This window comes from Eleutherodactylus coqui, chromosome 1 (genome assembly GCF_035609145.1).
Source record: "Eleutherodactylus coqui strain aEleCoq1 chromosome 1, aEleCoq1.hap1, whole genome shotgun sequence".
NCBI lineage: Eukaryota > Metazoa > Chordata > Amphibia > Anura > Eleutherodactylidae > Eleutherodactylus > Eleutherodactylus coqui.
The window spans coordinates 366,251,453-366,269,968 of NC_089837.1; the positions used below are offsets into that span (position 1 = coordinate 366,251,453).

The 18,516-nt window shown below is 47.0% G+C and overlaps 1 protein-coding gene across 1 annotated transcript in view; it reads right to left on the reverse strand.

The window, feature by feature from the left end:
• DMD (dystrophin) overlaps window positions 1-18,516 on the reverse strand; it is a 2,524,637-nt gene that overhangs the window by 1,385,904 nt on the left and 1,120,217 nt on the right. Inside the window, exon 31 of the mRNA XM_066577956.1 lies at window positions 194-304. Within this exon, the coding sequence (XP_066434053.1) occupies window positions 194-304 (111 nt within the window). The remainder of the gene's footprint in view (window positions 1-193; window positions 305-18,516) is intronic.

The following is an 18,516-nucleotide window of genomic DNA, read 5'->3' on the forward strand; positions in this document are numbered from 1 at the left end:
GAATGCATAATTCAATGAAATGCAAATGAATGGTACATTTTGTTAATATTTAATAAAATAGGACGTACACATCTTACATAGGACTACCTCACATTTGGATGTAAAGGCCCAGTTTTGTGTTTCTAGTAACATTTCCAATGCTGATATGTTACTATTACTACTTACAGAAATAAATAGATAATAATAATGTTACCTGTGCTATATCAATCTGTAAAAGAACCTTCTTGGACATTTCTTTTCCCTGGTTTCTTTTCTTCATTTCGTCCAAACTAATTTCATGGCTTAATAGATCAGATTGTATTTTCTATTGGAATATAAAGAGATATACAGGGTATATACATTTGTAAATCCAATGCTTAACACTGTGCACAGAGTAGCAAACATTATTATTAAACATCGTGTAATGTATAAACAATACGTTTCTTTTCTGAAAATTCGAGATTCAGATAAAAAAAATCTATTGCTAACAGCATTCAAAGGGACATTAACTTTCAGACAACTAATACTCATCTACTAGCAAGTGTTAGTCTAATTATTTCTGTACTATACTTACAGTAAGAGAAATGGTTGCTTTACCACTGTAAATCACATTTAAAGTGGCTGCCACTAGGGGTCTCCCTTCCAGCTTCTCTGCAATCCACTCTCTGTCTGTCTGACTCTTTGTTCATTAGGTAGAGAGCTTCTTTAGTAACAAGGGTACAGGGATATTTCTATAGCAACAGGGGAAGGGGCTATCTCCACAGGTGACTATCTTGCTCTCACAGGCTGCAGGCTGACAGATCTGCAGACACTGTGATAACAATCTCCATAGTCTTTGCCTCTCCTGCTGTCATAGCACGTGGGTGTGCATCTGTGTGTGCATATATTTCACACACATTATAGTCTGTTTATTAAAGATTTGGCCATAATATCTCTGTCTGTTCTTTATGCCTGGTTAAACGACTGGATCTGCACCAAATTTACCACATAGGTAAATCAGGCACTTCTCTAGGACCAACCATTCTCAACATATTCACAAAATATTAGACGCTGAAGCTCCCCAGCAGACTGAGGCATGTCCGCAGTCTCAGCTGCATGTTGCTCGGTAAGTGCTCAGACCCTGCTGTCCTCTTACTGATCATAACAAACACAGAGGCTTTATGTACTGCAGGGAACCAACATGAATAAACATACACCTCACATATATGTGTGTATACTGAGGAGAATATACCTTCTGCGCATGTGTACATACTGAGACCTGGACCAATCTGCACCAAATTTGCCACATAGGTAAATCAGGCGCTTAGGAAGATTTTAGACCAGGTTCCAGCTCTCGAAGGCCTACTGTTCTCGACATATTCACAAAAAATGCAATACACATGCAGAGATAGGCTTGGATCTGCTGAGAGGTTTTGGCAGTTTGGGCAGCAGCCATGCACTTTGCCACAGGAGTCTTTCATCAATGTGCAAGGTTCTTTTTGGAAACAGGACTGGTCTGAAATGGTTTTAATTCATGTGAATGCTCAAATTAAGTATAGGTACAGTCCATTCACGGTGAGAAGCAAAAATCTCATACCTCTCTCTCTCTCTCTCTCTATATATATATATATATATATACATACACACATTGGCATAACTATAGGGGATGCAGTTGCATCCGGGCCCAGGAGCATTGAGAGGTCCATAAGGCCTCTCTTCTCCATATAGGGAGCCCAGTACTATGAATAAAGCACTACAGTAGGGAGCCCTGGTACAGGTTTTGCATTGAGACCCAGGAGCTTAAAGTTATGCCTCTGCTTTTATATATATATATACATACACAGAGGCGTAACATATGTATATTATAGATCGTGGCTTCATATCAGTAGCAAATTAAGTTTTTAACCACACACACAAGCAACAGACAGTTACATAAAATAGACCTGTGTGAAGCCAGGTAATTCTTCTAATATATTATATAATGTTAGGTACCATAATGTATATGCTTTCAGCTACTCTATTCTTTTCACCGAGGTGAATGAAAATATGAAACATTATATATATATATATATATATATATATATATATATATACACACATGCTGCAATTTCTCAAAAAAGTACAGTTTGACTGTTGTGTGTTAATTAAGGATGAGCGAGTATACTCGCTAAGGCACTACTCGTCCGAGTAATGTGCCTTAGACGAGTATCTCCCTGCTCGTCCATAAAGATTCGGGGACCGCCGCGGCTGACAGGTGAGTCGCGGCGGGGAGCAGGGGAGAGCGGGCGGGAGAGAGAGATCTCCCCTCTGTTCTCCCAGCTCTCCCCCGCAGCTCCCCGCTCCGCAGCGGTCTCCGAATCTTTAAGGACGAGCAGGGAGATACTCGTCTAAGGCACATTACTCGGACGAGTAGTGCCTTAGCGAGTATACTCGCTCATCCCTAGTGTTAATACATCCAAAAGTGCATACTGCCTGCATTGCGAAAATTTAAACTTTCATATGGGAACACCTTCTCTCTTGTACTTTCCCAGTAGACACATATAAGGCATAATAGTGTGTAAATGAAAGTATTAGACATTATTAGAAAAGAAGAAAAGGCAGGAAGAAAGTATTTGTGCCAGTTTAATGGCACCCCTTTTGTAAAATGAAAAACAGTGCTATGTATACAGATCTGTCTATCCATCTATCTATCTATCTATCCATCTCATATCTATCTATCTATCTATCTATCTATCTATCTATCTATATCATATCTATCTATCTAATATCTATCTATCTCATTTCTATCTATCTATCTATCTATCTATCTATCTATCTATCTATCTATCTCATATCTATCTATCTATCTATCTATCTATCTATCTATCTATCTATCTATCTATCTCATATATTATATCTATCTACCTTATATCTATCTCATATTTATCTATCTATATCATATCATATCTATTTACTTATTTATCTATCTATCTATCTCATATCTATCTATCTATCTATCTATCTATCTATCTATCTATCTATCTATCTATCTATCTATCTATCTATCTATCTATCTATCTATCTATCTATCTATATTGCCATTACAGTTCAAGTCTGTTTTTAACAGAATACAGTAACTTACTTTATACAGATCAATGAAAGCAATACAGTCTTCTCACCACATGATGGAGTAAGATACCCACTAATACAGCAGTGTTCTCTTTTGAAACTTCTATTACATTCTTTACTACAGTGCTATAGTTGTATAATACATTTCACACTTATTTCTAAGCATCTCAAAGGGGTATTCTGGGCACAGTCTAACATTTTGAAATCTAATGTACATCATCACAATAAATAATTTTGTAATAGGTTCCCTGTACCAGGTCTAGCTACTTTCTTCATTTTCTGTCTATGTCACGTGACCCTCCGACTGAAGAATATCTCCACTTTCTCTGACATCTTGTCCTTATTTGCTACTTCCTCCCCTGTTCATAGCCTCCAACACCATGTGAGCAGTGCATGATGGGAGAACAAGAGCGGTAAAAACACTGGAGCAGATTGGCGGCAGAAGAGGGTCCGTAGTGGCAGATCAAAGCTTTAGGTTGCTGCTGTAACTCCTAAATTTCAGTATTTTCCAAATTTTCCATTTTTAGCCCAGAAAACCCCTTTAATGGTGTTGTTGAGCACTTGTGATTGAAACTAAGATGTAGGACTTGAAATAGTGGCGGCCACAGGGGCATTGCACTTTTTTGCCTATGCGTTTATATAGTCTGCTAAATTTTCAAACTTCTGCTCTGTATAGAATACAGTGACAAATACTAGACCCTACTAGTCACTACTAAATAACAACATTTTACAAATAACAATTGCGCAACATAGTGCACAGTATTTTAATTGTATAGCATAATATAGCTTTATTTTTTCCTAGTTTTTCTTACTTAGATTCTCATTCTTTAAAATATTTATTGGTAAATATTAAATATGTATTAACATTTCTGTAAACCAAAATAAAAATTAGAAAAACTAAAAAATATGATTATGCTTTGCTGAATTTGAAACCAATCTTCATGAATTAGTAATGATGCTCATTAGAGATGAGCGAACGTACTCGTCCGAGCTTGATATTCGTGCGAATATTAGGGTGTTCGGGATGCTCGTTACTCGTAACGAGCACCACGCGGTGTTCTGGTTACTTTCAGTTTCCTCTCTGAGACGTTAGCGTGCTTTTCTGGCCAATTGAAAGACAGGGAAGGCATTACAACTTCCCCCTGTGACGTTCAAGCCCTATACCACCCCCCTGCTGTGAGTGGCTGGGGCGATCAGATGTCACCCGAGTATAAAAGTCGGCCCCTCCCGCGGCTCGCCACACATGCCTTGTGAGTTAGCTGAGGGAAAGTGCTGTTCTATTGGAGTTGCTGTAGGGAGAGTGTTTGTAGTGAGTGTAGGCTTCAAGAACCCCAACGGTCCTTCTTAGGGCCACATCTACGTGTGTGCAGGCTGCTGTTAGCAGTGGAGAAATTATTTTTTTTTCTCAAAATCGCCAGTGCAGAGCATTGCACCCGGCATTAGGGACAGAAGTGGTGCTTAGGCAGGGAGAGTGTTAGGAGTGAGTGTAGCCTTCAAGAACCTCAACGGTACTTTCTAGGGCCACATTTAACTGTGTGGAGTACTGTGCAGGCTGCTGTTAGCTGTGTTGCTTTTTTTTTCTCAAAATCGGCGGTGCAGAGCATTGCACCTGGCATTAGGGACAGAAGTGGTGCTTAGGCAGGGAGAGTGTTAGGAGTGAGTGTAGCCTTCAAGAACCTCAACGGTCCTTTCTAGGGCCACATTTAACTGTGTGGAGTACTGTGCAGGCTCCTGTTAGCTGTGTTGCTTTTTTTTTTTCTTCTCAAAATCGGCGGTGCAGAGCATTGCACCCTGCATTGATACTACAGGCACAGAATTGTGTAGGCAGGGCCACAACACAGTTATTAGTCATTGAATAGGCACAGTGGGCCTTTCCTTTTAAGCAAAAGGGAAAAAAGTATATTTGCCCTGCCTCTGTCAGTCATAAGGGCTCTGTGTACGTGTGTGCTGCGTGGAGAACGTCAAAAAATCAGACACAACCAGCTACGGTTGAGTGCAGCCTTGCGCCAATTTCTTTCCTGCCTGGGAAATACCTGCTCTGCCACAGTTAATAACTCTGCAACAGTAAAGTTCTGTGACACTTTTGCAGGGCCGCAACACAGTTATTAAACTTATTATTCATTCACTAGAGGCAGTGGGCCTTTCCTTTTTAAAAAAAGTAAAAAAATTATATTTGGCCTGCAGGCTTGCGCCAATTTATTTCCTGCCTGTGAAATCAAATCACTGGTAATACAGCATGCTGAGGGGTAGGGGTAGGCCTAGAGGACGTGGACGCAGCCGAGGACGCGGAGGGCCAAGTGAGGGTGTGGGCACAGGCCGAGCTCCTGATCCAGGTGTGTCGCAGCCGACTGCTGCGCGATTAGGAGAGAGGCACGTTTCTGGCGTCCCCACATTCATCGCCCAATTAATGGGTCCACGCGGGAGACCTTTATTAGAAAATGAGCAGTGTGAGCAGGTCCTGTCCTGGATGGCAGAAAGTGCTTCGAGCAAGCTATCATCCAGCCACAGTTCTGCGCCGTCCAATGCTGCAAATCCGAATCCTCTGTCTGCTGCTCCTCCTTCCTCCCAGCCTCCTCACTCCACTACAATGACACATGCTCAGGAGCGGGAAGACTCCCAGGAACTGTTCTCGGGCCCCTGCTCAGATTGGGCAGCAGTGGTTCCTCTCCCACCAGATGAGTTTATCGTCACTGATGCACAACCATTGGAAAGTTCCCGGGGTCCGGGGGATGAGGCTGGGGACTTCCGGCAACTGTCTCAAGACCTTTCAGTGGGTGAGGAGGACGATGACGATGAGACACAGTTGTCTTGCAGTGAGGTAGTAGTAAGGGCAGTAAGTCCGAGGGAGGAGCGCACAGAGGATTCGGAGGAAGAGCAGCAGGACGATGAGGTGACTGACCCCACCTGGTGTGCAACGCCTACACAGGACAGGTCTTCAGAGGGGGAGGCACGGGCAGCAGCAGGGCAGGTTGCAAGAGGCAGTGCGGTGTCCAGGGGTAGAGGCAGGGCCAGACCAAATAATCCACCAACTGTTTCCCAAAGCACACCCTCGCGCCATGCCACCCGGCAGAGGCCGAGGTGCTCTAAGGTCTGGCAGTTTTTCACCGAGACGCCTGACGACCGACGAACAGTGGTGTGCAACCTTTGTCGCGCCAAGATCAGCCGGGGAGCCACCACCAACAGCCTCACCACCACCAGCATGCGCAGACATATGATGGCCAAGCACCCCACAAGGTGGGACGAAGGCCGTTCACCGCCTCCGGTTTGCACCGCTGCCTCTCCCCCTGTGCCCCAACCTGCCACTGAGATCCAACCCCCCTCTCAGGACACAGGCACTACCGTCTCATGGCCTGCACCCACACCCTCACCTCCGCTGTCCTCGGCCCCATCCACCAATGTCTCGCACCGCACAGTCCAGCCGTTGCTAGCGCAAGTGTTGGAGCGCAAGCGCAAGTACGCCGCCACGCACCCGCACGCTCAATCGTTAACCGTCCACATAGCCAAATTTATCAGCCTTGAAATGCTGCCGTATAGGGTTGTGGAAACGGAGGCTTTCAAAGCTATGATGGCGGCGGCGGCCCCGCGCTACTCAGTTCCCAGTCGCCACTACTTTTCCCGATGTGCCGTCCCAGCCCTGCACGACCACGTCTCCCGCAACATTGTACGCGCCCTCACCAATGCGGTTAGTGGCAAGGTCCACTTAACTACGGACACGTGGACAAGCACAGGCGGGCAGGGCCACTACATCTCCCTGACGGCACATTGGGTGAATTTAGTGGAGGCTGGGACAGAGTCAGAGCCTGGGACCGCTCACGTCCTACCCACCCCCAGAATTGCGGGCCCCAGCTCGGTGGTGGTATGTTCGGCGGTGTATGCTTCTTCCACTAAAGCACCCTCCTCCTCCTCAACCTCTGTCTCGCAATCTAGATGTGTCAGCAGCAGCAGGACGTCGCCAGCAGTCGGTGTCGCGCGGCGTGGCAGCACAGCGGTGGGCAAGCGTCAGCAGGCCATGCTGAAACTACTCAGCTTAGGAGATAGGAGGCACACGGCCCACGAACTGCTGCTGGGTCTGACAGAGCAGACCGACCGTTGGCTTGCGCCGCTGAGCCTCCAACCGGGCATGGTCGTGTGTGACAACGGCCGTAACCTGGTGGCGGCTCTGCAGCTCGGCAGCCTCACGCACGTGCCATGCCTGGCCCACGTCTTTAATTTGGTGGTTCAGGGCTTTCTGAAAAGCTACCCACGCTTGTCAGACCTGCTCGTAAAGGTGCGCCGGCTCTGCGCACATTTCCGCAAGTCCCACACGGACGCTGCCACCCTGCGCACCCTGCAACATCGCTTTAATCTGCCAGTGCACCGACTGCTGTGCGACGTGCCCACACGGTGGAACTCTACGCTCCACATGTTGGCTAGGCTCTATGAGCAGCGTAGAGCTAGAGTGGAATACCAACTCCAACATGGGCGGCGCAGTGGGAGTCAGCCTCCTCAATTCTTTTCAGAAGAGTGGGCCTGGTTGGCAGCCATCTGCCAGGTCCTTGGAAAATTTGAGGAGTCTACCCAGGTGGTGAGCGGCGATGCTGCAATCATTAGCGTCACCATTCCTCTGCTATGCATCTTGAGAAGTTCCCTGCAAAGCATAAAGGCAGACGCTTTGCGCTCGGAAACAGAGACGGGGGAAGACAGTATGTCGCTGGATAGTCAGAGCACCCTCCTGTCTATATCTCAGCGCGTTCAGGAGGAGGAGGAGGAGCATGAGGAGGATGAGGAGGAGGGGGAAGAGACAGCTTGGTCCACTGCTGACGGTACCCATGCTGCTTGCCTGTCATCATTTCAGCGTGTATGGCCTGAGGAGGAGGAGGAGGAGGAGGATCCTGAAAGTGATCTTCCTAGTGCGGACAGCCATGTGTTGCGTACAGGTACCCTGGCACACATGGCTGACTTTATGTTAGGATGCCTTTCTCGTGACCCTCGCGTTACACGCATTCTGGCCACTACGGATTACTGGGTGTACACACTGCTCGACCCACGCTATAAGGAGAACCTTCCCACTCTCATTCCCGAAGAGGAAAGGGGTTCGAGAGTGTTGCTATACCACAGGACCCTGGTGGACAAGCTGATGGTAAAATTCCCATCCGACAGCGCTAGTGGCAGAAGGCGCAGTTCCGAGGGCCAGGTACCAGGGGAGGTGCGTAGATCGAGCAGCATGTACAGCCCAGGCAGTGCAACAGTCTTTAAGGGCCTGGACAGCTTTATGGCTCCCCAGCAAGACTGTGTCACCGCTCCCCAGTCAAGGCTGAGTCGGCGGGAGCACTGTAAAAGGATGGTGAGGGAGTACGTAGCCGATCGCACGACCGTCCTCCGTGACGCCTCTGCCACCTACAACTACTGGGTGTCGAAGCTGGACACGTGGCCTGAACTAGTGCTGTATGCCCTGGAGGTGCTTGCTTGTCCTGCGGCTAGCGTCTTGTCGGAAAGGGTGTTTAGTGCGGCTGGGGGAATCATCACAGATAAGCGTACCCGCCTGTCAACCGACAGTGCCGACAGGCTAACACTCATCAAGATGAACAAAGCCTGGATTTCCCCAGACTTCTCTTCTCCACCAGCGGACAGCAGCGATACGTAAGCAATACGTAGGCTGCACCCGCGGATGGAAGCTACGTTCTCTCTCACCATCCAAAACGGGGACATTTCTGCTTCATCAATCTGTGTCTAATATTCCTCCTCCTCCTCCTGCTCCTCCTCCTGAAACCTCACGTAATCACGCTGAACGGGCAATTTTTCTTAGGGCCACAAGGCTCACTCATCTAATTTTTCTAAACAATTTTTATATGTTTCAATGCTTTTAAAAGCGTTGAAACTTTAACTTGAACCAATTTTTCGTTAAACTGGGCTGCCTCCAGGCCTAGTTACCACTTAAGCCACATTAACCAAAGCGATTAATGGGTTTCACCTGCCATCTTGGTTGGGCATGGCCAATTTTTACTGAGGTACATTAGTACTGTTGGTACACCAATGTTTTGGGGCCCTCACCTACAGTGTAATCATAGCAATTTCTATGTTCTTCGCCTGCACTCATGGTACAGAAGTGTGTGTGGGGTTGGCCTACACTTTAGCTACATAAATGTAACTTGGGCCTTGGCTATACTGCAGCTACTGAAATGGAACTAAGACTGCGCTCCCACTATACTGCTGCTTCGGAATTGTTCCTGGGGCCTGTGTAGGCTGCTACAATGACTTAAATGGAACTAAGACTGTGCTCCTCCTATACTGCTGCTTCGGAATTGTTCCTGGGGCCTGTGTAGGCTGCTACTATTACTGAAATGGAAAGAAGACTGCGCTCCCACTATACTGCTGCTTCGGAATTGTTACTGGGGCCTGTGTAGGCTGCTACTATTACTGAAATGGAACTAAGACTGTGCTCCCCCTATAATGCTGCTAGTGATATGTTAGTGGGGCCTGTCGCTAATGCTACGGCTGAAATGTTACTAATTCTGGGCTCTGCCTATACCGCTGCTAATGATATGTCTCTGGGGTGTGGAAACAGAGGCTTCCCAAAGACATGATGGCGGCGAGGCCATTTCCCACCAACGCTGTTACTGTTAAGGTGCATATAACCACGGACACGTGGAGAGGACACGTAGTGCCTCCAAAACATCCCCCGCCACGGCCCACTTAATCCTGGCCAGTGGCCACATTCCGAAAACCAACTACATTAAACCGCGCTACCAGGTCCGCAGTCACCACCACATTACCACCAACGAGGTTACTGTTAAGGTACATATTACCAGTCAGACTGGGGCATGCAGTGTGGGCCGAAGCCCACCTGTATTAAGCACGACATTACTACCTCAGCTGTGTTGGGCAATGCAAAGGGATATTTTTATGTACCGCCGGTGGCTTCCTGGCACCCACCCATGCTGTGGGTCCACAGGGAATTATAAATGCATCTGTTTCCACTTGTAAAGAACCCCAGTCTGACTGGGGCATGCAGTGTGGGCCGAAGCCCACCTGCATTAAGCACGACATTACTACCTCAGCTGTGTTGGGCAATGCAATGGGATATTTTTATGTACCGCCGGTGGGTTCCAGGGAGCCACCCATGCTGTGGGTCCACAGGGAATTATAAATGCATCTGTTTCCACTTGTAAAGAACCCCAGTCACACTGGGGCATGCAGTGTGGGCCGAAGCCCACCTGCATTAAGCACGACATTACTACCTCAGCTGTGTTGGGCAATGCAAAGGGATATTTTTATGTACCGCCGGTGGCTTCCTGGCACCCACCCATGCTGTGGGTCCACAGGGAATTATAAATGCATCTGTTTCCACTTGTAAAGAACCCCAGTCAGACTGGGGCATGCAGTGTGGGCCGAAGCCCACCTGCATTAAGCACGACATTACTACCTCAGCTGTGTTGGGCAATGCAATGGGATATTTTTATGTACCGCCGGTGGGTTCCAGGGAGCCACCCATGCTGTCGGTCGACAGGGACTTCACAATAGGGAGTTGTACCTGCCTGTGTCTATGAATTAAAAAGCCCGGTCTGACTGGGGCATGCAGAGACACCTTGACAGAATGAATAGTGTGTGGCACATAGGTTCCCCATTGCTATGCCCACGTGTGCAGCTCCTGATGGCGGTGGCACAGGATTCTATTTCTCATTGCTTCTGTACAGCATTGTGGGCTATCGCCCCGCCCCTTTTAAAGAGGGTCGCTGCCTAGCCGTGCCAACCTCTGCAGTGTGTGCCTGCGGTTCCTCCTCATGGCAGACGCACTTCTAAATAGACATGAGGGTGGTGTGGCATGAGGGCAGCTGAAGGCTGCGCAGGGACACTTTGGTGTGCGCTGTGGGGGGGAGGGGGGACGGTTGGGCAGCATGTAAGCCAGGAGAAGTGGCAGTGGAGTGTCATGCAGGCAGTGATTGTGCTTTGTTGGAGGTAGTGTGGTGCTTAGCTAAGGTATGCATTGCTAATGAGGGCTTTTCAGAAGTAAAAGTTTTTGGGAGGGGGGGGGCCCACTCTTGCCGCTATTGTGGCTTAATAGTGGGACCTGTGAACTTGAGATGCAGCCCAACATGTAGCCCCTCGCCTGCCCTATCCGTTGCTGTGTCGTTCCCATCACTTTCTTGAATTGCCCAGATTTTCACACAAGGAAACCTTAGCGAGCATCGGCGAAATACAAAAATGCTCGGGTCGCCCATTGACTTCAATGGGGTTCATTACTCGAAACGAACCCTCGAGCATCGCGAACAGTTCGTCCCGAGTAACGAGCACCCGAGCATTTTGGTGCTCGCTCATCTCTAATGCTCATATAAAATGTTCCTCTTATAATCTATGTAATCCTGTTGTTGTTCCTGTAAATGCAGCACAACGTTTCCTCAGTATGCTGCACATCACTGCTACAATATATTTTACTGACAAATTACTGCAAGTGACAGTCATACGTAGTCGGTTGCTCAGTACATTTTCTTTTCCTCTGTGACAATGATACTGCCCCTTTCTTTGATTAATATTGATAGCATAGTCTATAAATGTAAACATATGTAAACAAACATGTAAACATAAAAATATGTAACACATCTTTAGTCATTATTTCTTACTTTAAACAATTATTACTGTACATGGAAACAATCAAAAAGATTGTTTTAGACTTTTTTTTTCTATATTAACTATTGATTATGGGTAGACATGGGCTTTTCAAAAGTATGGTTCAACAAATTTCTTCAAAAAAGTTTGGCTCTGTCTGAATTAATGTGAACCAAACTAAAAGTTTATAAAACCCTCAGAAGAGGAAGAGAAATTAGAAAATATTTTCTTTACTTGTTCTCCTCATCCTACTTCTTCTGCTCCTTCTCTTCCAGAGGAGAAGGAAGAAGGAGCAGAAGGAAGAAGAATGAAGAAACATAGTGGTTGAGTGGTTAGCACGGTTGCTTTGCAGCTCTGGGTCCTAGATTCAAATCTGACCAAAGACAACATCTGTATGCTGTTTGTATTCTCTCTTTGTGTTTCTTCTGTTTGTTTTACTCCTTCTTCTTCTCCTCCTCCAGCAAAGGAAATAGGTTAGTGCTGTTTCCTTGCAGCACTGGAGTCTTAGATTCAAATCTGAGTAAAACATCTGTATGGAGTTTGCATGTTCCATTTTGCATTTCTTTTTGTAGCTCTTCTCATTATTCTTCTCCAGAAAAGATAAAAAAAGGAAGTAGCTTAGAGGTTAGTGCTGCTGCCTTGCAATGCTAGAGTGTAAGGTTCAAATATGGCTGAAAATGAAAAACATCTGCATGGAGTTTGCATGTTCTCTTTGCATGTATATATGTTGCTCTTCTCCTCCAGAGAAGGAAAAAGAAATGTGGCAGCTCAGGGTTACTGTCGTTGCCTCGTAGTGGCAACCTCAGTTCGAGTCTCACTCAGGACAACATCTGCATGGAGTTTTTCCACCTAGACCTCATTCACTGCAAGGCAACTGTGCTAACCACTGAGCCACATCCATTGAAAAACCACTGCTGTTGTTTCAGAGTTCTCAGAAAGTGTTCAGCACTTGTTTTGGGGATTTTTAGAAATTACTTCTGCAGATGTAAGGCAGAAATAGAACACCTGAGGTTTTGGTTCTTGTTGAACTAAATTTTGTTGAGAACCCAAGTGAGCCATATCCATTGAAGAACCAGCACTATTGTTTTAGGGTTCTTAGAAAGTTTTCAGTACTTGTTTTGGGGATTTTTAGAACTTACTTCTGGTAGGGCAGATGCTAACCGTCTGAAGTTTGGGTTCTAAATCGAATTTCCAGCAAAGTTAAACCTGAATTCGCGTTTTTATGGTTCGGTTCACTCATCTCTACTTATGGGACTAAGCAAATAATAAATATTAGATTTTTATTAAAATATGAGCATCAGAATATAATTTAAATACTGGAACTGTGCATTGATTAATGTGTTAATGAAGACAACTGCAGGGCTTATTGGGATAGAATTAAAGTGGTTGTGTCATTAAAAAAGAAAAATTCTATAGTTACCTATTCCTTCCCCATCAGTCTACTTACCAGATCTTCACCTTACCTATTTTCTCCTGTCTCCTGCAGTCTGGGGGGTCATTTCACCTCCAGCTGGCTGATTCCTCTGCTTCCTGTGAGGTTACGTACATTCATAGGCAGTCTCCTTCCTGCCAGCCAATGTATGTTACATCACAGTTCACAGGACAGTAGAGGGAGTACCGATCTACTGCAGAGACTACTCATGCAAGCTGTCTTGGCAATAGATCAGCATTCCTTCCTAGCCAGTGATTACTTCAGCACAGGGACCTGAACTTCACTGACCCAGCCGAAAGGAATGTGAGGAATGTAGCTTTAATAACAAGATGGCCAGCATGCAGTCAGGTGACCCCGGGGGCACTGCAGAAGGTCAGCCAGGAGAAGATGTGGTAAGGAGACTGGAGGAGGGTGAGAAATAGGAGAGTATAGATTTTGTTTATGATAAAACCCCTTTAAACATGTAGTTTTTGATGCAGGTTTCTGAGCTAAAACCAGAGATTAATTCAGCAGGAAGGAGAAGTATAAGTCCTTCCTTTGTATTTCCTATTCCTTTTGAATCCACTTCTGCTTTTGGCTTAAAAACGGCATCAACAAATAAAATAAAACTGCATCAAAGCTGCATCTGTGATTTCAGATTTAGGCCTTAGTCACACGGGCGTTTTTTCACGCGATTTGCGGATCGCATGACGGATGCGCATCCGCAAATCGCGTGACCGGTGCGCGCAAGTCGCCCGCAAATCGCCCGAAAATCTGCTCCTAGCCGCGTTTCATTAGAAACGGGCCACAGCTGTCCAGCGCATTGCATTCAATAGAGACGGCAATAGAGCCGGCTCCATTTAAAGCAATGCGCTGCGGGCAAGCCCGGGATGAATTGTCGGGAAGGGCTTAAATATATAAGCCCTTCCCTGCAATTCATCCTAAAATGTGTAAAAATAAAAAAATATATATATACTCACCTTCTCCCGGCAGCCGGAGCTCCGCGCGGCCGTCCTGCAGTGGGTGTGAAGGGGGTGTGAGTCAGACCTGCCCCCTGATTGGCTCAGCGCTGAGCCAATCAGAGGCATGTCTCACTCACACCCATTCATGAATTCATGAATGGATGTGAGTCAGACCTGCCCCTGATTGGCTCAGCGCTGAGAGGCAGCAGTCACTCACCCATTCATGAATTGGTGTGTGAGTGAAACCTGCCTCTGATTGGTCAGGGCTGTGACCAATCAGAGGCAGATCAATCAGCAGGCGGGGATTTTAAAGCCCCGCCGGCTGAATAGTGCCGAGAAGCAGTTCAGGAGAACTGACAGCGGCCGCGGCTGGACTCCGGCTGCAGCAGAAAGGTGAGTATTAGAGATGAGCGAACACGTTCGGCCCCGCCCCTTTTTCGCCCGAACACCGAACTTTGCGAACACTTCAGTGTTCGGGCGAAAAAGTTCGGGGGCCGCCGTGGCAGCGCGGGGGGGTGCGGCGGGGAGTGGGGGGGAGAGGGAGAGAGAGAGGGCTCCCCCCTGTTCCCCGCTACTGCCGCCCGCGCCGCCGCGCATCTCCCCGCCCCCCGGCGGCACCCGGACACTTACGCGCGAACACTGCAGTGTTCGGCGAAGCCGGTGTCCGGGTGCGGATGTGTCCGTAACGGACATGTTCGCTCATCTCTAGTGAGTATACAATTTTTTTTTATTTTAACACATTTTAGGATGAATTGCAGGGAAGGGCTTATATATTTAAGCCCTTCCCGACAATTCACCCCGCGCACGCCGGCAGCCCATTGCTTTCAATGGAGCGGCTGTATTGCCGGCTCCATTGAATTCAATGGGCAAACATCGTTCTTCTCTGTCACAGCTGTTACAGCTGTGGCAGAGAGGAAAGATTTGTCTTCTATATGTTCTCAATGGGGTCGGCGCTGCTGCCGCCGGCCCCATTGAGCGCATATAGAGAAGAGAACAGGAATCGCAGATCGCAGATAGGTGCGATCTGCGATTTCTGTTCTATAATTTATCGGACGAGCGCATAAAAAGCGCTCATGTGTCCGATACCATTGCAAAGCAATGGTTTTATAAAATCGCCGGACGCATGCGCATGCGCAAATCGCGGCTAAAAACGCCCGTCTGACTAAGGCCTTAAAGAGGTTATCCTATATCCTAAAAAGACGAATCTCAGGTTTACACGACAAAGACAGGAAAAAATACTTCATACTAATTTAAACATCTGGGAGGGGGGTGGTCTGAGAAAGTGGAGGGACTACTGTCATTAACTTTAGTATTCCAGTATAAAAGAGGGGGTTAATAGTTAACAGTCGGCTACTATCAAACCTAGTGTATCCATTCAAACAATGGAACAAACGCAAAAGTTCCCTTGTTAAATTTGGCTAACTATATTATACACATACAATGCACACAGCTCTGCTACATACACACATACAGCTCTGCTACATACACATTTACAGCTCTGTTACATGCACACACACATACAGCTCTGCAGCAGATATGTTAAACACTGATTTTATTAACATTAAATTTCCATATACAAGTATAGTAATGATGCATTAGTTTAGCCTTTACCTGCTCATAAAGCTCCTCGTCACCTGCTTATGACATTATCAACCTTTGATCTTTGCTTTTGTCTGTCTCTGTGTGCCTACACAAAATGGACTTCTGTCCTGCACTGATCAGGCAAGGAGAGGGAGCACTGTGCAGCGGGAGCGAATATGCTGCAAAGTTGTCCTGATCTTTATCAGTGCTAGATCATTACAGAAGTGGTCAGGGGGCTCTGGAGCTATTAGACCCCCATGCCTCTTGACTATAAGGCTCAGACACTTTTCGGTAAGATTTTTTCTTGCGTTTTATAGTCCGAAAAATACATTAAACCTTTTGGGTATATTCACTTGTTACAGAAATGCTGCAGATTTTCCGTAACAGAATTGGCGGCAAAAAATAAGTGGCAAAAAAATCGCACCCACATGCCTGGGAAAAAAACCTGCAGTATAAATCGATCTGTAGTGCATGTAATCTGTAATGTCAATTTATGCTGCGGATTTTCAGTGTGAATTTTACCTCTTCAAAGGGAGTGGGTTGAAATCTACCCCAAAACCCTCACAAAATCTGTACAGATTTTGATGCTGATTTTGAGATAGGTCCACATCGAAATCTTGTCTTTGGGTGGCTTTAAATAACAAATATTTTTAATGCCGTCTTTCGTTTAATGAAAGGAAATGGGAAATCTGAAGGCAGAATTTCTCCTTTTTGCTGGATTTACTTCTGGCCGGGGTCACAAAAAAACTGCAGCATTTAAAAAAAAAAACACTGAGTGTAACCACCCTAATGGATATTTTCAGAGGGGTGCATATAAAACCCATATTTAACCCTTTGCAATCCAATTTTGGATTCAGGGTTTCCTAGGGGTTTTTCTCTTTCTGCCATTATACAATGATGCCATCTGCTGACTAGAGCCAGTACTGCAGTATGGGACATGCTGGAGAGGCCCCCGACAACAGAGCGGCCAGTAATATACAGTAAGAATACACTGCCAGACGTCTTCCGACATCGGAGCTGTACAGCCTACAATCAGAATGTCTTCAGACATCAGACAGTGGATTGGAAAGGGTTAATCTGTGTTTTGCGGACAGTAATATATAGCTAATGAAACTTTTTAGGGTTTTTCACATGTGCAATTTTTTTCTCGGCCATGTATAAAATAAGTAGTAAGCACTACTTTGGGCCATTTTTGATGAAAAATATGTACATTATAGTCTTTGAAAAGTGATTGAATTACAGATGCATCTATATTGTATTCATCTATCATCAGTATTTCATCTGTATTTGCCTCCATATTTGCATTACTCTTTTTTTGCCCAAAACAAAATAAAGCAAATGAAAGCAAATATGAAGGCAAATACTGATGCAATACAAATGAAATATGGATGGAATTTCATCTGTAATATATCCGTATTACAAATACACTTGTCTAAAAGAGGTCCAAGGGTGCTTTAACACATGGTGGAAAAATGAGTCACAGACAAATCTTCACCAAACTGATTTTGCCTTAAAGGAGATGTCTCGAGGAAGCAGTGAATTTTTTTTTTGCCCAGTCCCCCTAATTAAGCATACATTACTAATTACCCCTGTAAATGACTTTTCTAGCTGGTTTCTACTTACAGTTCCAGCGTTTCAGCAACTTATAAAAATTTTCCCAAGATGGTCGCCAGCTCTTTTCCCTTCGCTTGCTGTAGCCCGACGTGCGCGCTCCCGAGACGCTACCAGCTGTGTCTCCCTGACAACCAGACGCCCCGCAGCCGCCGACCGGACCCCTGGATTCAACGTGGCCGACCACGGCACACAGTCACCCACCGCCAGGTAGCAGGTAACCGGCGCAGCCCCCCCGGCCCAGCAACAGCCCCCCCCCCCGACCCAGCGACAGTTCCCCCGGCCTAGCGACAGCCCCCCCCCGGCCCAGCGACAGCCTCCCCCGGCCTAGCGACAGCCCCCCCCCCGGCCTAGCGACAGCCCCCCCGGCCTAGCGACAGCCCCCCCCCCCCGGCCTAGCGACAGTTCCCCCGGCCTAGCGACAGTTCCCCCGGCCTAGCGACAGCCCCCCCCGGCCTAGTGACAGTTCCCCCAGCCTAGCGACAGCCCCCCCCGGCCTAGCGACAGTTCCCCCGGCCTAGCGACAGCCCCCCCGGCCCAGCGGCAGCCCCCTCGGCCCATCACTTACCTGGACGGCTGGGCGGCTTCTCGGCTGGGCGGCTGGGCTGGGCTTCTCGGCTGGGCGGCTCTGCACCTTCCTCTAACAGAGGATGGTACAGAATGGCCGCTCCAGCGCGCTCCCGAGCAGTGACAGCTCGTCTGCGCATGCGCAGAAGGGCTGTAGTGGCGAGCACACTGAAGCGGCTCGTGCTGAAAGGAGAAGACCAGACTGCGCAAGCGCGTCTAAAAAAGCAAGCTGCCAGCGAATTTAGACGGAACCATGGAGACGAGGACGCTAGCAACGGAGCAGGTAAGTGAATAACTTCTGTATGGCTCATATTTAATGCACGATGTATATTACAAAGTGCATTAATATGGCCATACAGAAGTGTATAACCCCACTTGCTGCCGCGAGACTACCCCTTTAAGGCCCATTTAGATGGGACGAATGTCGGGCAAACGATGCCTGATACTCATCCCCGCATGTACTCACTCCCGTACTGATGCACAAGAGCGACTATCGGTGGCTCCCTCACAGAGCGGCCCGTAGGGGGCAGGGAGGCTTCAGGAGATTTCTCTCCTCACTCTCCCCCGCCCTCAAAAAACCCTCAAAAATTGAATACAGTTCTGTGGTATGGTTGTGTGATGCCTCCTGTCCGTCGACATGCCAGTCATTGCCACTTGTTGCAAACTAAAAGAGACAGACTACTTGAACTGGGAAACCTTGGTTTTATCACTCCAGCAGATCGCTATGAAGGATCT